The sequence below is a fragment of the Callospermophilus lateralis genome, chromosome 11 (assembly GCF_048772815.1).
Source record: "Callospermophilus lateralis isolate mCalLat2 chromosome 11, mCalLat2.hap1, whole genome shotgun sequence".
Taxonomy (NCBI): Eukaryota; Metazoa; Chordata; class Mammalia; order Rodentia; family Sciuridae; genus Callospermophilus; species Callospermophilus lateralis.
Genome location: NC_135315.1, coordinates 7,317,185 through 7,337,505, shown reverse-complemented (window position 1 = coordinate 7,337,505; position 20,321 = coordinate 7,317,185). Strand labels below are relative to the sequence as shown.

General features: G+C 58.7%; 1 protein-coding gene across 1 annotated transcript in view; it reads right to left on the bottom strand.

Moving 5' to 3' along the window:
* Positions 1 to 17,569, bottom strand: part of Sdk2 (sidekick cell adhesion molecule 2) — a 231,757-nt gene extending 214,188 nt beyond the window's left edge. The window contains exon 1 of the mRNA XM_077110562.1: positions 17,454 to 17,569. Within this exon, the coding sequence (XP_076966677.1) occupies positions 17,454 to 17,569 (116 nt within the window). The remainder of the gene's footprint in view (positions 1 to 17,453) is intronic.
* Between the last annotated feature and the right edge of the window lie 2,752 nt (positions 17,570 to 20,321).

The window sequence follows — 20,321 nt, the reverse complement described above, 5'->3', positions numbered from 1 at the left end:
ATGGGGTGAAGTTGCATTTTGCAAGAAATCCAAGTCCTCATGCTCTGCCAGATGTGGTGGTCCTGTTGTGATTATGCAGGGGTGGCCCAGGGGCTCAGAGAGGCTGTGGTGTTGCCCAGGCACACACAGCTCTGTGGAACACCAACTTCTGGTTCACCCCTGGAGAAGGGAACCGATGCCCAAGAAGATGTGTGTGTGTGTGTGTGTGTGTGTGTGTGTGTGTGTGTGTGTGTGCTGGGGCACTGCTGAGGGACACAGATCCCCTTTCCCGTCCTGGCACTGGGACATGGCAGGAGGCCATGCTGTGACACTGGCTTCCTCTGAATCTCCCTCTGTCAGGCCACCTAGGAAGGCCCTGCTCCCCACACGGCACTTTCCAGAGAGCCACGTGGGACAGCACCCTCTCTCTGGCAGGGTCAGGGCCTTTCTGCATGGCGCACTCCCCCGGGTCCTGTGGCAGCAAGACAGGCTCCCTGTGCTCCTCCCTCCTGGACACCTAGGGCCCCAGCACGTCCTCCCCAGGCCTCGGGTGGCCCTGCTCATGTGATCAGTGAGACACACGAGGAGCACCGTGAGGCCTGCTGTGAGACCTGACTCTGTCCTGGACCAACCATTGGGGAGACGCAAGCGAACCACGGGAGGTCGCCATCCTGGTCCACGTCCCCCTCCCTCCAGGACCCAGGTTCTTGCCGGTGTTGGAGCAGCAGTCCAGCCAGGCCTCTGCCCTTCTCTGCCCTGCATCCCACACGCAGGGAGATGGCACCAGGGACCAGGGGCAGATGGTGTTGTCACCAGGCTCAACAGGGACCGGGCTGAGCCTGCACGGGGAGGGGCGAGCAGGATCCACGGCGGCGGGTCACAGGGAGTTTAAACACTGCAGACCCTCCCCCTTCTCAGGAGGGAACCCGTGTTACCCGTCAGCCACCAGGGAAGTCTCCCCACAGTACAGTTGTGAATTAAACATGCAGCCTAATGAGTTGATTTTATTAGTTTGCAAACGCATTGAGAACTCGTTATCAAAATAAACATCAATTCCTTTCACCCCTGCTGTAGCCTCTTCATGCAGAGGAGGATAAATAAAATCCTCAGGCCAGCCGGTGACCCGCTGCATGTGGCCGAGGCTCGGCCAGACAGAAAAGCCCCTCAGCCCCCACGGTGGGGGGTCTCATTGGGGTGGAGGTGGAAGAAGAGCCCAAGACGACACCAGGGTGACCCTCGGAAGGTGCCGGAGTCCTTGGCTCAGGCCCCTCACTCCAGCCTGACCCCAGGGTGTGGGAGTGGGGGCCAGCCACAGCACAGGGGTGCTTCTGTACACCAGCTCCTTGCCATGTGTCCTCTGGTCCCCCACCCACCCCAGGGGGGAGGAAAAACAGTCCCGTCTTACAGCTGCCCAAGGTCATGCCAGGGAACGGGACATGCCAGGGGGCAGAGGGGTTGAGGTACTTGGGGGGCGTCTCCTGCAGAGTTAAGTGGGTGTTAAGACAGCAAGCCTGGGGCTGGGGTTGTGGCTCGGCTGTGGGGCGCTCGCCTAGCTCCTTCAAGGCGCTGGGTTCCATCCTCAGCACCACATAAAAATAAACAAACGAAAATAAAGGTATTGTGTCCAACTACGACCAAAAAAAATATATTTAAGAGAGAGAGCAAGACTGGACAAGACCATAGTCCCGTGGATGGACAGGTTGACCCTTGGAGCCCAGGCCCTCCGTGGCTCTACACCTCTCTCCCTGGAGATGCCACTGAGTGGCGGCTCTCCTCTCTCCTGGGCTGCCTGCCCTCCCCCTCCTTCTAGGTCCCCTGACCCGGGCCCCTGGGAAGAGATGGGTCCAGGCCTGTGGAATTAGCCCTGAAGCCACCAGGACAGGCCTGTATTGTCGCACGGGGCGGTCCTGCTGTCTTTGGAAAGGATGTTCTAATCCCAGTTCATCCGCTGTCCAGGGCAGTCAGCTGTTTGCAGGCATTTGGGGGCGGGGCTCTGCCATCGGAGCCATTGTGCCACCCCTCCCCCCAGGCTCAGCCATCCATCACTCTGTCTGGACGCCTTTGTTGGCTGCCAACCCCCTCCCAGTGGCATCTCCCCCCACCCCACCAGCTGCTCCACCTCCCCTTCTATTTCGGGGCTCTAGCCACCAGGGCCTGGTGCACCAGCCAGGCCCCTGGGAGGAGGGGCAGGACAGGAGGGGACCTCAGGGACTCCATCGGGAAGGAAGTCAGTCTGGGCTACTTTCTGCCGGTGATGGTAGAGAGAAGGGGGATCTCTGAGGAGTCCGGGGACCTGAACTGAATTAAGTGCACCCTCTGTAGCGCAGCCAGAGAGACCTAGCTATTAAAATAAATCAATAAGCCCCGCTGCCCCTCCAACTTTGGCACCAAGACACAGAAGACAAAGTCCAGCTTTCCGGGACCAGCCCACTCAGCCTCTGCACTGGCCTCCCCTCCCCACCACCATTGATGGCCCACTTGGCCCCAGCCCCCTCAGCCTCCAGGTCCCCAACCGGCCACCTCACAGCACAGCCCAGGGATGGCCCAGGATGGACTATGTGGCCGCCTCCACTTTCCTAAAAATGCCCCTGACATGCTCCTCTCAGCACTTGATTTAAACGTCCCATAGGATTCCCTGGTTATGGTCTGTCTCCCGAGACCAGTCGGTGGGTCTACGCTGGACTGAACACGTGTCCCAAGCATCCTAGGTAGTGTGCAAACCACACCTGGCGTGGAATGCGGGCGCTCTGGGCGCTGGAGCGGCTGTTGGCGCGCCCCTTGTCCTTGTTCCCCACCCTCTGAACTGTGTGGGCACACCCCAGCACACCGCGGCCCAGACGCATTGCCTCCGAGGCTGGACTTCATTCTAGGGCCTTGGGAAGACACAACAAGGGACAGACGTGGACATCTCCAGCTTCACTGTCCTCCTGATGCTGCCCATGAATTCCAGGCCCCAGAGGAAAAGAAGAGCCGTCCCTCTTGCCCACGATCTCTCTTTCTGCTGTCTCGGTTACCGGAGGTCAGGCATGGTCTTGAAAACATCAAATGGAAAATTCCAGAAACACACAATTCGTAAGTTTGAAGTAACTTTCATTATAGTTCACTGTTGTAATTGGTCTTCTGTATTATGTTACTGCGGTGATTCTCGTCCTGGCCTGATTTATAAACTAGACTTCACCATAGCTGTGCATGCGCAGGGAAAACCTCAGTCTGCATCGGCTGGAACCATGCCCAAGTCCAGGCATCCGCGGGCGTCTTAGGACATAACCCCTGAAGGGAAGAGGGGGTGGTCACAGCAGAGCTGACCCTAGACCCAGACCCTCTGGTGTCCCAACAGTGTACGGCCTGCTGTCCTCCCCCCATGAGTGCAAGTCCACCTGGGCCACGGGCTCCTGGGGGGCGGGCAGGTCCCTTTGGGGTTCTTGTGGAACCCAGTCCTTTGTATAGTGCTTAGGAAACACCTGGGATGAGGCTGGCCCGCCTTGTCCCTGGTGTTCAATAAAAGGGAGGGAGCCCCGACGTGTCCCTGTCTCCAGCCCCAGGCTGAGGCTCCTCCATCAAGCGGGACCCCAGGGCTGGCCTGGAATTGTTCTAGAACAAAACCCCCAGGGGATGCCTAGAGTGAAGGGGTGGGAAGATGGCCGGCTTCGGGAAATGAGGAACACACGCACAACCCCGTGCACACAACCACGCATACACACACACGTACACACAATAACACATGTATGTGCACAGAAACAACACATATACACACCCACAATGCACCACCTACGTGTGTGCACAAATGTGCACGTACATGGGAACACACATACATGGGAAAACACACACACAGGAACACATACATGTACACATGCATACATGGGACACACGTGTGCACACACGTATACACGGGAACGCATAAACGGAAACACACATGTGCACATACACATGCACAGGAATGCATACACACGCGCGCGCACACACACAAGCACGGGAACACACGTGCACACTTCTTCCCTCTGCATCAGGGTTTCCCCGCCTGCACAGGCAGGCACATCACCCAGTTTCTGGAACAGGTCCCTCCCTCATCTTGCCCAGGTGACATGAAGGACCAGAAAGGCAAGCCCCTTGGACGTGGGAGGCCCTATACCGGCTGCCTGGCCTTCACACCCTCATCCCTTCTCTCCTGGGCAGGCCAAACTCCCACCCCCTGTGGCCCCCCAGCACCCCGGGAGACAGACCAGAGTCCCGGGCATATGTGTCAACACAGGACGGGGAGGACCACCGCAGGCTGCGGGGATCTGCTCCCACTGGGCAGCCGTGTGACGCCCACCTCCAGGGCGCTGCCGGCAGAGCTGGCCCCGGCGGCCCGTCTCTCGGGTGTGTGGTTGGTGTGGTCCCCGCTCTGGCTGAGTCCCCACGGGCAGACCCTTTTCCTGGAATAACAGGGTTTTAGTCCTGGGGGTCGGGGGCTAGGGACATCCCAAGATGGTCCAAAAGAAGGAAAGGAAGCAACCAGCGCAGAGCAGAGGGTCACGGGACAGGAGGCTGCTGTCCCCAGCCCACCAGGCAGGGGCCCGAGAGTGGGCGGGTGGGGTCAGGGGAGGTGCCCCTTCCAGGCCTGGAGGGACACTGGAGAAGGGTCAGGGCTCAGGGCTTGAGGCTCCTCTGAAGTGGGACAGGGAGAGGCGGGAGGTGGGGGGGTGAGTGGAGGAGGGGTCTCCCAGGGAGCCAGGAGCAGGGAGGCCTGGGGGCAGCTCACAGGGTGCACGTGTGTCAGGATGGAGGGATGGAGGGCCATAGGCGTGAGCACCCAGGGGCCTCGGGGCAACAAAGCTGGTCCCAAAGGGAGCAAGGAGGGAGCCCAGGGGACAGTTCAGTGGCAGCAGCAGAGACCTGAGTCACCACTGAGGCATTGCTGATTCTGGACCGGGGAGGGCCCAGGGCTCTTCTCAGGGAAGCCTGCCTCACTGCGGAGTCCACGGCCTTGCTCTAAGGCCAGGGGGAGAACCAGGCCTCTGGGGTCCCTGCAGCTCCTGGCTCTGACCTTGAACTCCCAGCAACAGGGCGGGGAGCAGGAGCTGCAGTGGCCCTGCCTACAGACCCCGCCCCGCCGGCTGCACAGTCTCCCTGACCAGTGCGCCCAGGACAGAGACACAGGGACAGGGGGCTTGTGGCGGTGGTGGCAGCGGGGGAGGGGACGCCACTATTTGCGTCCTCCTAAGGGATTTACCACCCCCACCCCGCCAGTCCCTCGCCTGGTGAGTTAACGGGCTCTCCTGAAATCATGAATAATTAGTGCGCCCATGATGCCCGCGACCGAACAGTCTGTGTTTCCAAAGCACTTTGTGCCCATTAACCAAAGAGTTCTTGATCCAGCTCTGGAAGTCCCCCGTCAGCCCGCGGCCCTGGGTGTGGTGAGATGAACGCCTGGTCCTGAGATCTAACCTCAAGATGGCCCCGAAACCCAGGAGACCGACGGAAGAGGAGCCACCAGCAGGGCCAGCTGCTCTGGGAGGAGTCAACCCCTCGCTGGAGCCTGAGGAGCCAAGAGGCCCAGGTGGCCCCGGATGTGGTGGCCAGGAAGGGAAGCTGGGCAGGACAGAGGGACGCCTACTGCGCCCCACAGCAGCCAGAGAGAGCTGGGCGGGAAGCAGCTCTGCACACCTGGGGGGGATGCTAAGTTGCAAGGCACCGCCCCTTCATTAGTGTGGAGGTGACACAGCGGTCCCCTCATTAGCTCCGCCCCCGGCCCCCCGCGGGTAGCTTTGCTCCAGGCTGGGGCAGAAGCGGGCCTGGTGCCAACCCGCCTCTCCCTGTGGCAAGGGAGAGTTCAGGGTGTCTGTCGACTCATTTCCTGTGGCTCAAACAAGACCCTCCTGGAGGCAGCTCAGGCCAACCCCAGGGCCCAGCCAGGAGCAGAGCCAAGGCCCGCTCCTTGGCCCAGTGGAGTCACAGCCTCTTACTCAATGAAACTACTGAAACCCACTTCAGGCTGAGTCTCCCTCCTGCCCTGTTAACAGGAAGGGTGTGTCTCTCTGGAACGGACCCTGTGCCTAGTGTCTGATGGCACAGGGGACTCAGGGGGGCAGGGGCCCCGTGACAAGTCTTCCACAGGTGAGTACCCGACAGGTGACTGCTCTTCCCTCCTGGCTCCTGCCCTTCTCACTCGGAGCCAAGGTGAGGAAGCCAGGGGAGGAGGGGCAGGGCTGCTCCTGACCCCGTTGAGCGGACCCCCCAAGAGCAACGGCCCCACAGCTGGGGACTGTGGACTCCGGGCAGGACCCCAACAAGCAGCTACCTGAAGGCAGATCCTGGCGCACCCCGGCTGCTTGGAAGAAAGAGACGGTGCCATGTGCGTGTGCTGCCTCGTGGCTTTTAACCCGAAGGCCAGTGACGTCAGCCCAGCACAGGGAGCTCGACTGTGGCACCTCCCGAGGGCACACACTCAGAGCACCCGGATGGAACAGTCCAGAAACCAGCCTGCACAACGAGAGCCAACTGGTTTGTGACAAGGCTGCCAAGCCCCTCAGCAGCGGAAACAGTCTCTGTGATAAACAGAGCTTGGATAGTGGGAATTGCAGATGCAGAAGAATTAAGTCGAACCCCTGCCTCACGCCATACACAAAAACTCAAAATGGATCAACATCCCAGAGGAACCGAACCATAAACCTCTTAGAAGAAAACACAGAGTTAAATCTTGATGACCGTGGATTTATCAGCGAATTCTTAGATACAATAACAAAAGAAAACAGAGTGAAGTTGGACTTGACCAAAACTTAAAACTTTAATGCATTGAAAGGTATAATTAAGAATGTGAAAAGAGAGTCTACAGAATGAGAGAAAATATTTGCAAATTGCATATCTGATAAGGGTCTAGTATCCAGAATATATAAAGACAAAGACAAAATTTAAAAATGGGCAAAGGAGCCAGGGGAGGTGGTGCGTGCCTGTAATCCCAGCAACTTGGGAGGACGAGAGGAGGATCACACTTTAAAAATGGTCAGACAACTCTGTTAGAAATTTCTCTGGAGAAGACGTACAAATGGCCAACACGCATATGAAAAGACTGTCAACATTGTTAGCCGTTAGGAAAACACAAATCAAAACCACAATGAGACACCACTTCACACCCACTAGGATAGCTATAATTAAACAAATAGAAAATAACAAGTGTTGGTGTGAAAAAACAGAACCTTTGTGTACTGCTGGTGAGAAAGTGAAATTGTTCAGTAACTGTGGAAATCAGTTTGTTGGATCCTCAAAAAGTTAAACATAGAATTACCATATGACTCAGCAACTACACTCCTAACTCTGTATCTGAAGGAATTGAGGACAGTTCCTCAAACAACTATATGCACATATAGATTCAGAGCAGCACCATGACAACAATCAAAAAGTGGAAGTACCCAAATGTCCACTAACAAACCCATGGATAAACAACTGGTGACAGACACATACAGTGGAATATTACTCAGCCATAAAAAATGAATGAAGGGCTGATATATTAATACAACATAGATAGATCTCAGTGAAAAGAACCAGATACAAAGTGATTCCATTTCTAGGAACTATCCAGAATAGGTAACTATTCATGAATACACATGACAGACTGGTGGTTGCCAGGGACTGGAAAGAGGGGAAATGAGAAACAGTTGCTTAGGGAGTAGGGGGTTTCCTTTTGGGGTGGTGGAAGGTATTGAAACTGTGCAGAGGTCGTGGCTGCATGACATGGTAAACATACTCAATGCCACTGCATCGTGTCGCATTGTATCATGACAATTTTATATCGTGAATTTCACGTCAACTTTTAAAAAAGGAAACAGTATAGAATTTAGTGCAAACCTGGTCTCCAGAAAGAAGGGATGAGTCCCAGAAAGTTGAGAGCCAAAGGGAACCCAAAATGCTATGCAGACAAGCTGCCTGAATCTCTGGCTGACCCTGAATATGCGCACTTAGGGGACACTGCGAATGACCCAGCTGAGGAGTAAAAACTGAACTGAGACTGCGCTACTGTCCCGAGAGAGCTCACCAGCACAGTTCAGTTAATTCCCACTAAATCAAATATAAAATCGACGCTCTTTGAATCAATGTAGCAGAATCTAGTTCCTCCATGCCCAGGACACGTATGAAGGGAGTTCGCCAACAGGGAACCAGAGAAACGCCACCCGTTATCAAGACAAGAGATGACCAGTGAAGCTGACCCCCAAATGACCAGACTTCAAAACCAGCGGACGTGAGTTTTAAGGCAGCCGTGAGCTCAATGAGATAAACGACAACATGCTCGCAATCAGCAAGCTTGAAAATATGCCTATGGAAATACAGAAGAGAGAGGAAAGATCGGAAAAAAAAAACACCGAACAGAGGGTCAGAGACGCCCCCAAAGGAGACAGGGAACGGGGCTGAGAAGGAATGTGAAGAGCTGATGCTGGCACTTGGTGAAGGACACCCACACTCTTCAGATTCAAAGTGGTCAGTGAATCCCAAACAGGATAAATACAAAGGAAACCAGGTCCGGACACCTCATAGGCAGGCCTCCGAAACCGACAGGGGAGAGAGGGAGGGAACAGCGGATTCTGGGTGCCCTTGGCTGCCGGCTTGCACGGGCCCAGAGACGGCTGCACATGTCCCCCGGAGGCAGCGCCCCACACCTCGTCCCCCACCGGGCAGGATGCTGTGCCCACACCCAAGCCTCAGCAGGCTCCCAGGCTCCCCTCAGCCAGCCGAGGGCCCTCCGCGGCTGAGCAGGGAAACAGCGCTGCCTCCATCCTGGGGCCGCAGAAAGCCAGCAGCTACTGGAAACGTGGCCCCAGCCCCTGGCCCCGGTCCCCAGGGTCTCTGCGTAGGCCGATTCCCCAAGTGGACACAGGCAGGACCCCGGCCCACTCTGCGATGCCCTCTTGTCCTGCATCCGACCCTCCTGGATTCCAGAAGCTGGAACTGTTTTCAGGTCCCAGACAAGTTTTCTCAGCTCAGGGGTCTGTCTTCCTCCTCCGCCTGCTCCTCCTCCTCTTCTCAGTTCAGCACTGAGGGAGCAGATGCTATGGTGAGATGGAGACCCACCTCTCCCCCACCTGGGGACGGGCTGAGCCTTTCGTGCCTGGCCTCGCTCCCCCAGGGGACCTGGGTGTCTTTCCACCTGTAAAGGGCCCCAGAAGGGGCTGGGGCCTTGCAGATCTAGGGTACCCAGCCTGGGTAGCAATGCTCCAGCGCTCTGCCTGCCTGCGCAGGGCTAGGCTGGTTCTGCTCCTCATCTCAGCTTGGGCGTAAGGGCCTTGACCCTGGCCCCCCGTCCAGCCCTCCACTCACCCACCCTGCTCTGGACAGTGGCCCAGCCTTAGGCCTCTGCCCGGCACCCTCCCCAGCCTGGTCTCTACATCCCCACAACTGTTTATGTGATTCTAAGTCTAGGCCAGAAACTCGACCAAGACTTCTCACAAACAGTAACTTGTTCGATCTCACACCACCTCCTGGAGGGAGCTGAGCACTCCTGACTTACAGATAGGGAAACTGAGGCTCAGAGAGGTCAAGTCATTTGCCCAAGGCTGCAGAGGCAGTCTGCCTCCAGGTCTTATCTGCGTCCACCCACCCCCCGGGTGGTTTCCATTGCCCTGGGTAGCGGAGGAACAGGGAATGCCAGCCCTCCCATGCCCGGGGCCCTGGGGGGCTAGAAGGAGGACGGAGGTCAGTGGGCGATAAGAGGACACCTGACCCAGTTCAGTTCCCACTCTGGTCTGCACCAGCAGCGACGGCAGGGAGGGCTCAGGCTGGCTTCCCAAGAATTGCCTGGCTGCCTCTCCATCCCCTGATGCTGGCCTCTGACCCTCGGGGTCAGCTCCCCTGCAGACCCCGGCTCGCTGGGCTCCCTCCCCGCAGTGGGTCCAGGCTGGGTGCTGGGGGGCGGATGCACACTGCAGGGGACGCCCTTCAATAAGAGATGCACCCCGAACCCTGGGGCATCTCTGGCTCTGTTAGTTTAAGGGGTGATTCTTTTCACCTTCTCCTTGCTGTATCAAAGCCAGCGCTGCACACAGCCGTTAGCCTCGGGGCCTCTGCGCTGTTCCTCCAGGAGCCTGGGTAGACCCTCAGGCTCCAGGGGCCTCCCAGGGCTCTTGCTGCGGGCTGGGCCAGGGGCACAGAAACCAGACCAGAGACAGGCAGCCGGCAGCTCCCGGCGCACACACCCCCAGGTGAGAGCTTCAGGTGCAGAGGAGTGTCTCCCCCTCCCAACAGCCAGAGAGAGCTCAGGGCTTCCCCAGGGGGCGCGCCTGTCCCCTGAGGATCTAAGGAGCAGACCGATGGGGTCGGCTGAGCCTGCGCTGCCAGCGCCCTGTAAGCAGAGCAGGGCGGGTGCCAGCACCACTCTGCGGCGCCCACAGAACCCGTGCACCCAAGGCCCCGAGCGAAGCCAGCTTAACCTGGGGAAGGCACAGCAGAGCCCCGGGCCGAGCACCCACCAGGAGGCCATTGCTCCATGTCCCCGCAGCACGACAGGGGGACCAGCCTGGCAGGACCTTCCCAAACTCCCTCAAAGAATCAGCCAATCGCAGGGAAGGAGAGACCTGGATAGAAGGCGCCCCACATTTTCTGAATGATCTAGAAAGTCCCTAAGGGCCATATGATAAAGACCTGGTCCCCAGCGTGGCACTTTTGGGAGGTGGTGGCCACGTTGAGGATGGGGTGCCGCGTGAGATCTTCAGGTCACTGGGGCGTGTCCTCCAGGGGACTGTGGGACCCGGGTGTCTTCTTTCTCTTTTTACTCTGTGGTCACAAGGGGGACTTTTGCTGCCATACACCCCCCACCACCAGGTGCTGCCTCACTGGGCCCCAAAGAAACGGGACCAGCCGATGGTGCACTGAAACCTCTCAACTGAGAGCCCACAGAACCCTTTCGTCTTCACAAGCTCATGGCCTCAGGCATGTGTCATAGTCACGGGAAGCTGACTAACCATCTGAGCAACGGGTGTGGCTCCCCCACCTTGCAGGGGAGGTACCTGAGGCTGAGGGAGATTCAGTCACTTTCTGAGCCCCACAGCGGTGGTTCCTGGTGACCGCAGGGTATGCTGGCTTCAGAGCCTCTCATGAGGTAAGGAGCCGGAGGTGAGAGCGGTGCATACCAGGCAGGATCAGACAGGCAGGTACCGACAGAGGCACGGAATTCCACATCCTGACCCTCCAGCTCCCGGCCTCCCGGACAAAGCCGGAGAACTTCACGGAGAAGTTTCTAGGCTTGCTGGCGGCTGTTCGGCCTCATCCCTGTCTGGCCTTTGGGGTCTGAGACAAGAGCGGTGCTGGAATGTCAGCCCCCGACAGGGAGCAGGGCCAGGGGTGGGGCAGCAGGAAAACGGGCCCCTTTGCTTTCCAGAGCAGGAGCCTCGCAGTGTGGGGGTGGGGGTGCTGGAGGGCTCCCCGTGGGCAGGTGGGCTTCCTGGGCAGGTGACCTAGGGCCTCGGTCTAACACTTTCTGTCACCGTCTGGCAACTCTTCATCATTCTTACCGAGGGGCCCGGGTGTCCATTTCACACCAGATCCTGCAAGTCCGGCCAGTGGGGACGGGGCACTCTCCAGGGCGGGCCTTTCAGTGACCTCTGTGGCCAGGGTTTGTCAGGCAGGCTGGCGAAGGCCCACACCCGCTGAGCGGAGTGAGGAAGGGCCTCTGGTCAGCCCAGGGTTGGGTTAGGCCTGAGGCCTGGGAACTGCTCCCCTGTCCTCCCTGGTCTGCAGTGAAGGACCAACCAGATGGCCAGGCTGGGGACGGGGTCGGGGCCACTGCCGAGGGCCTTGTCTATCTAAGGAAACCTCTGTCCCAACCCCCGAGCCCCGAGGGCGGGCAGATGAAGCTGGCGTGTCAGCCAGGGCCCTGTCACTTCCCTGTTGGGACAGGCCCAAGGGGAAGGCAAAGGCCAAGTGGATCCAACTCAGAAGCCCCAGCCCAGGGGGCTCCCCGGGACCCCTCAGCCGCCATCAGCTGCTCAGGCCAGGCGCAGGAACCTAAGCCACCCCTCCTGGGGCGCACCCTGCCCAGGAGTCAGCACTGGTATAGGAGGAGCAGAGGGAGGAGGACGCGCCCAGAGCAGGACTGCAGAGTGGCCTCCTGGAGCCCAGCACATTCCAGACGGTGGGGGGAGGGCAGGACGCCCGGAGCCTGGGGCAAACCCGGGGCCTCGGTCCCAGGAGAGGCCTGGTCCACAGAACTGGATCCAACTTATCTGTGCATTGGATCCACGGTGCTGGGGACGGGGCGGGCGTTCAGGGTGCTGGGGGCATCTGAGCCCTGGGCGCCGTCTCCACCTTGGCCCATCTGAGCCCAGACGACAGGCCACGGCGCGGCTGCCGGGCAGGAGCGGGGGATCCCAGAGACGCGGACGGCTGTGAAATGAGCAGACCGCGGTTTTGGAACCCACTCGTCTGGTCTGCTCTTTGCTTTCTAGGACAGTCACATCCAAACCCACGGCCATCGTGTTGGGGTTCCCTGTGTCCATGAGGCACCGAGGACGGAGCCAGGCGAGGGTCAGCAAGAGATAGCAGCTCCCCCGCAGCTCACCCTCTCCAAAGGCTCACTTTATTTTTTCATTTTTACATCTCTGGAGTCGGAATGCATCTTTTTGTGGGTTAAAGGCACCATTATTATATATATATATATATATATGTTGTTTTTTTTTTTTCCTTCTTAGGGACACATAAGACTATGGCATGTCTTGGAATCGTCTTGGGTCAACAGAGAATGAGGTGGCACTGATGGTGGGGATGGGTCTCCAGGGCTCAGCGCCCTCCTCCCCGCCGCGTGAGCTGGGTCCTGGGTGCTCTGTGGGAACTGGCGTGGAGACCCAGGGAGCTGAGAGGGGCAGGGTGGCTGAGCACAAGGTCACGGCAGAGGCTGAGCACAAGGTCACGGCAGAGGCTGAGCACAAGGTCACGGGCAGAGGCTGAGCACAAGGTCACGGGCAGAGGCTGAGCACAAGGTCACGGGCAGAGGCTGAGCACAAGGTCACGGGCAGAGGCTGAGCACAAGGTCACGGGCAGAGGCTGAGCACAAGGTCACGGGCAGAGGCTGAGCACAAGGTCACGGGCAGAGGCTGAGCACAAGGTCACGGGCAGAGGCTGAGCACAAGGTCACGGGCAGAGGCTGCACAGGCGGTTGGAGTCCTACAGGTGGGTCGGGAGCATGGAGGTCTCCGGAGAAGCCTCTGGACTGTTAGGGCCGATCCCCAGCCGCCAAGCACGGCCCTGGGCTAGTCCCTAGAGGGAGCGAGTGCGAGGGAGTTTCATTTCTTGCTTTCGATCCACATGTTCCAGCTGGGGAAGCCGAGGCCTGGCTATTTGGCCGAGGCCATCTGGCCTCTCAGCGGCAGAGCTAAGCCAATTTCCAGGCCGCCATGGAAACACCTTTCGTGGAGAGTTTAGAGGCGGAGCAGGAGGGGCAAGAGCGGCCCTGAACACCTACTGGTGGACAGCAAGGCCCTGTGTCCATTCCCAGTCCACCATCCACAAGCTCAGGGCAGCTGCTTGAGCTCTCTGTGTCTGATGCCTGATCCATACAGTTGGAAATGCAGATCCCAGGGGAGATTCACAGAGGGAGGTCTGGGAAATGGCAGAGGCTCCGTCCTTGTGGCTCTGTCACTGAGTCCTGCGTTCTGGGTGGCTCCAAAAGCTACTACAGACCCCCTGAGCCCCACTCACGGCCTTGTGTGCTGGGGGTGAGATCTGGGGCAGCAGAGGGGAGTCAGGACGGCCCGGGGGCCTGGGGAGCGTGACCCCTAAACCACTGCGGGCCGCTGGCTTCAGAAGGCGGTCACTCTGGGTCCCTGATCCCCAACTTGGTAAGGACAGTCACCCCCAACCCCAGGGCAGGTTCTGGACCCAGCCCTCCCCCCGCAGGGCTGTGGCCGCTCCACGGCTGAGCTCTGCGCTGGGCCCTGGACTCCAGCTGCCCCCCTGGCTCCTGGCTCAGCTGTCCCGCGGCTGCCGCTCCCACTTCTGCTGACACAGCATCCATAGCTCAGATTCCTGTGTGAGGAACGGAGCCGAGAAAGAGGGACCAGAGAAATCTCAGTCCTGTCCCGGGTTGGCTGTCCAGCTGAGGAGAAAATCAGATGGCCCCAAAATGCAGTGGACGGAGCCTGCAAAGGGGACATGAAATCCAGGTTCCGGCTCTGAGGCCTGAGACACCTCACTTGCTTCTCTCAGTCCCATATCCTCCTCTATAAAAGGAGGAGGCCCTTTGTAATCTAACCCTAGCGATTCTCCAGTTCCCCTACACTCACCTGCTGCTCCAGGACCCGGAGCCAGAGGAAGAGGAGAGGGAGGAAGCCACAAGCCCCCAAAGCGCTTGGCAGTTGTCCGGGTGCAGTCTGACCACGGCCCCGTCTTTCATCTGCCACGTTCCTCCTGAGGTCCGCATCGCTTTATGAGACAGCAAGAGGGTCCCCCAGCAGAAGCCACTTCTGAGGAAGTCACTCTGCGTGACCAGGCACAAGCTGACCCTGGTGGCTGGGCACCAGGAGGAGCACAAGGCCCCTGCTGTCAGTGGGGATGGAGACAGAGCCCCAGCGTCCCCGAGGCAGGACAGGCCCCCTCCGTCCACGGGACTTGGGGTCACCCTGCACACCCCCTGGGGGCCCCTCTGGGCAGCCTTCTCCAGTCACTGCTGATCTCCCAGGTCCCCTGGCCCCTACCTGCACCACGCGCCCCTCACTGTCCCCCGTGACCGATACGTGGTCTTGCACCCGAGGCCAGGGACCCGCTCGAGCCCTTGCTGGGTCCTAGGCACCGCGCCTGGCGCACAGAGGTGCTCAGAAAACGCTGGGAAAGCAAACAGCATTCCTGACTCCTGCTCCCGCTGACTCACGTGGAGGTTCACCCAGAGCTTCCGGTGACCATCGCCCGCAGGAGGGAAGCCCCTGGGCTGGTTCTTGTTTTATTTTAAGGAAGGACACTGCTGTGGGTCAGTGTCCCCAAAGGTCTGTGCCCTGAGGGTTTGGGTGTCAGGCTGTGGCACTATCGGGAGGTGATCGGACCTTTAAGATCCCGGTTCTCTATGACACAGGGAATCTGGCCTCCTCCCCTCTCTTTGCTTCCTGCCTCCACGGAGTGAGCAGCTTCCCGGGTCACGTGCTCTGCCACCAGCCCAAGGCAGCAGGGCTCAGCACCTGTGGGCCGAAATCTCCAAAGTTCTGAGCCCAAGTGAACCTTTTCCTTTATCAAGTTGATTATCTCAGGCATTCTGTCATAGCAATGGAGAGTTACCTAACACAGATGCTGGGAACAAGGATTTTTTTAGGAAAGAAGAGAAGAAAGAGTGGGAGTCGCACCCCTACTCCCTGGGACAAGGCCACACGTCATGTTCTCGTGTGCATCAATCAGCCTCTGTGGTAAAAGTGGGCCCAGACCCCACCGAGGCAGTGGATCAGTCCAGCCACGGCAACACCCCTCCTTGGGTCAAACGTCTATGCCAGGTCTTCCCAAGGTGTGGTCCCCGGACGGATGCCAACAGCACCTGGGAAGTTGCTAGAAATGCAAGTTACCAGGCCCCATCCTGGACCTTCCTCCAGGAGTTCCGCAGCAGACCAGGATCTGCACCCTAACAAGCCCCCAAGGGTCGCTCCAGGCCGCCCTCCCCCTCTCTCACCAGGCAGTGCCACCTGCCCAGATGGAAGGACAGAGCCGGCTCTTCCCATCAGTCCTCCTGCACTGCCCAGTGCCTCCAAGGCCTGGCACTGTCATGGGTCAAAGCCCCCCTCCCCCTCGGCCAGCGCCTGGATCTCAGCTTTGCCTGGACTCCCAGCCCGTGCCCCCGGGCCTGCCGCTGCAGAGGTGGGAGAGATGCTGGAGCCGGTGGCTGCCCTGCCCTGGGCCAGCATTCCAGGTCCCTGGAGACACAATCAGCTCTAACATCGCAGGCGAGGTGGCAGCCGGGCGGCATGGACAATGAGTCTGTGTCCTCCCCACGCCCTCCGCCAGACCACTCTCGGACCAGGGCCTGCGGGGGAGGCTGAGCCGTCAAAAGGACCACTGTCCCCTGGACCGGTCCTGCTTCCCTCTGCCCGAGGCCCAGGCTGAGGCTGGGAGCCCCGCAGCACAGTGCCGCTCCTCCTGGGCTGAACCATGTTCCTTAATCCTGATGGTTTCCAGAACCTTCTGGGTTCTTCATTCCTGTGGCCTTAAGAGAGAGAGGTTGAAGGTCAACACTTCCCTTCTCCTCCTCCTCGTCCAGCCTCTCTCTTCCTGGACGGGGGGACGGGCAGTGGACAGAGCTCTCCAGCACCCAGAGCCGCGGTGTCTGATTTCTCTTCATTAGTGCAATCACATCAACACTGACAGCGGCGTATTTATTACTGTCCTGGCGACAGCCGTTTCTCACCCAGTGATGCACAGACTGATAATCAGCTTGGAGCGGAGCTAATGAGGAACTCCCCCCGGCCCTCCTCAGCAGCTCTGGCCTGAGAAGGCCTGCCCTGAAGCCCACCCCTGCCTGCAGACACTGCATCCTGGCAGGGACAAGGGCTCCAAGTGGGGAGGTCAAAGGTCACCCAGCTGAGCCAGCGGAGCCAATGAGCGCTGCCCCTGGGGAGGAGACCGCAGGGTTGACTGAACAATGTGATGCGGTGCTGGGCACAGCCTCAGGGCAGGCGCTCTTCCTCCACTCTGGGCTCCAAGTCCAGGCCAGGGCAGCTAGAGGCTCACAACAGTGATGGGCCAGGCTGGCTGCCCAGTGGGAGCCTGGGAAGCCCGCTGGACGCAGGAAATACCAGAGCCTGATCAAGAACACGCAGCTAGTCCAGCTCAGCGGCGCACACCTGGGAGGCTGAGGCAGCAAGTTCAAAGCCAGCCTCAGCAACTTAGGGAGGCCCTAGGCAATTTAGCAAGACCCTGTCTCCAAATAAAAAGTAAAAAGGGCTGAGGACGTGGCTCAGTGGTTTAGCACCCTTGGGTTCAATCCCCGGTACAAAGAAAACAAAATACGCACAGCGGGCGCAGAGCTTGGTGCTCAGAGCTGCCTCTTCTGAAGATAAATGCAAACACCACAGAGAACCTACGTGTTCCCTGATTATCAGCTCCTAGGCCCTAAGGTGAATGCGCTTACTGGATTCTTTCATAAAACCTCAAATTTATGGGAGTAGTTTCCACAGATATCCCATTTACCCCTCACCCCTACCTATGAAGGAGGCCGGCGAGAAGGAGTCCAGTTATTAACATGGTCAGCACTGAGGTCCAGGGACATTCAGGAACTTGCCCAGGTCACGTCACTTGTAAGAGAGACAGTGATGCAGGTCAGCTCTTTCCCAGGCCATTCTTCTCACCTGGCCAGCTCTCCTGGGTCACCTGCACAGCCAGATGAAAAGGGTCCCGTGCCCAGGACGGTTCCCCAGAGCCCAGAGTGGTGATTCAGACCCTCACGCAGTGGGCTGCCCACTCTATTCCAAACACGTACGGCCCTGTGGGCCTGGTCCAGACTGAAAGGAGGAGGGAGGAGAGGCAGAGAGCAGGAGACAGACCTCAAGCTGACGAAGAACCCAGGAAACACCCACCAGACCGCGGCAGGGTCCCCTGGGCGGATGGCAGCCTCCCCCGTGGGAAGCATCACCACAGACCGGTCGTGGTGGACGGTCATGGGGGCCCAGAGGCCACTGGGTTTGGCACACAGGTGCTCCAGAAGGCAGGTCTATACAGAAAACATCAGAATTTCTGAATACAAAGGGTCAAAATTCATATGTAAAGCATCTTAGAGTCTTACAGACGCTATGACCCAAGAAATCAGTTGATCCGAGTCCTTCAAAGCGGGTTTTGACATATATGGCGGGGGTTGGGGGGATCCAGGAAGCCCCCGAGAAGACCAGCCACGTCTTCTAGCTTCATCCAGTAGCTTTAAAGTATTCTTTATGGTTTAAAATAGAATTCGGACAGACCGTGGAATAGAATGCAAATCTCCAGATATTTAAAAAATAAAACACGAGAAAGGTCAAGGTCATGCGGGTGGACAGCGGGCGGCAGACTGCAGGGCCAGGGTGGGTGTCTACCCTCCCCGATAGAGGCCCCTTGGTGAGTTTGGAACTGCTGTCTGGATGTCCCCTTGCTTTCCTAATGAGGACACTTCAGCCACAGAGGCTACGAGGCCTTTCTCAGCGGGACCCTCTGAGAATCCCGGAGGCCTCTGAGGCCCACGCAGCGTCGTGAACTTGTTACCTTCTCTCTGGCTCCCTTTGGGTGAAGTTCATTAATTGGGAAAAATAATTGAAGTCTAATACCTCAGTCCTTGTTGATGAAGGGTTATTATCTAAACTCAAGGAGTCTATGATTAAAGAAATCAGCCTCACACGCATTACAAGATCACTCAGAACCAACAGGGCCCAAGTGCCCAACAGGCCTGCAGCTGCTGGCACCTGCGAGCCTGCCACCTCAGGGACGGGGTTCTGGCGGGTGGTCAGGATGGCTTCACACTGGACAGCGGGGGACAGGTGGACTCTGGTCAGTGGAGGGGGCGAGGGCTCCAGGAGAGGAGAGGGAAGAGTGCTCGGGGTCCCGGGTAGAAAGGGCAGCCTGAGCTGGGGGCAGGGCTGGTGCAGGGCAGCAGGGCCAGCAGGGGGGCACAGGGACCATGGGCCAGGGTTGGAGGTGGGGGTCCCCAGGGCCGTGTGAGCACGGGGGTGTAGTGACGGAGCTCAGCATCTAGACCCTGTGGCCGAGGCTGTGGCAAGCAGATGGGCCACCCAAGGAAAGGCTTGTCCTGGGCTGGAACCCATGCGGACCCCTGTGACTGCCCAAGCTGGGGACAAGACTGTGGTCAGGTGAAACTGCTCCTGAATGCCCCCAGCAGCACGGAACCCCTCCTTCCTGGGGGGATCTGTTGGCCAGGCCAGGAGCAGCGGCCCGGAAGGAGCTGCCCTGCAGGCCTCGTCCCTTTCTTACTAATCAAGTGACCTTGGCAAGTTACTATTTCTGGACTTTGACACTGTCAACCCCTCTGGTCACCTCCCTTCTGGAGTTGGGGCTGCAGGGAGAATAGGAAGTCCGTGAAACTCCCCAGATAACTCTGCGGTCTCAGGAAAGGACCCGGGGGAAACACTCACCCCGAGGCCTGAGCAGCCAGGACTGCTCCACCCCCTCTTAAGAGGAGACAAAGAATATCTCGGCCCAATAGGAGAAGTCTAGATGCCACTGGAAGACTGGGCAGATCAGAGGAAACTGAGACCGTGCAGAGGCCAGGCCACCCATCACAGGGCAGGCCCAGGTCTGGCTTGGTTCTGAGTCCCCAAAATGAGGATGGTAGGGACGGACAGACAGCTCTTAGGCTTCCTTAGAGCCTCCCACGCTCTGAGCACTGTTCTAGGAGCTTAGCACCGAACCCTGTCTTGACCCAGTGAGGTGAGCCGGCTGTCACCCCCACTTTACAGACAGGCTGCGTCACGCAGCCCTGGTCACGTGAGCAGTCCATGGCAGGTAGGGTCGGAACCCAGAAGGTCGTCCATATTTCAGGGTCCTTAGAGGCCCTGGTGTCCCCCCTGGGCCCTCCAATGCCACACTCTGCACTGGCTCTCCTGGTTCAAAGCAGACTCGTCACCAACTGCTATGATGCCACAATGACCCGCGCCATTAGCTACCAGCCATATTCCTGGCCCTTCGCAGACCCCACCCCACCTCTTGTCCAGTTCACACCTACCGAGGGGTCCCCCCGAGGAGGTGTCCAGGGTCCTGGCTCCAGCACGTCCTGGAGAGCCGCCGGGGTCCACTCGGAAGCTGAATGCCCCGAATGGGCCTCATTACAACCAGGACCATCTCCTTCCCTCAGGATTATCACATCATCAAGATTTCATGGTCCCCCTGGGTCACTAGTGGCATCCTGGTGGCATCAAACTTTAACCGGCTCTCTTCCCCTCCCCTCCCCCACCCCATGCCCTGTTCCGTTTACCAGAGCCTGTGTGGCTCTGTCACTGGCATAAATGTCCCAAGTGGCCTGAAGGAGTCTCCTCCAGCAGCTCATCCCAGCCCCGGGGAGGGCTGGAAGGAGAGCGGGGGATGGAGCGCTCTCATTCTGCCAGCTCAGGCCCCTACGAACACCACCAGGTGGGGTCGTGAGCCGGGAGGACCCGCAGGAGGACAAAGGGCGAACTCGGGGCTTATATCCACACTCTACCCCCTTCCCTGGCCAGCCCTGGTCTCTCCTAGGGCAAAATGGCCCATCCCTCACTGGCCAAAGGCCACCTCTCCTTGAGAAGACGGGAGAGAGAGCCACGGGGGAGCAGGGCAGCGTGGGACAGTGGAAAGTGGACAGGTGTGAGGACCCAGAACCCCGGGTTCAAATCCTGGCTCCCTGCCTTTCTAGCTGGAGCCTCAGTTTACCCACATATGGAGTGACAGGAAGGACT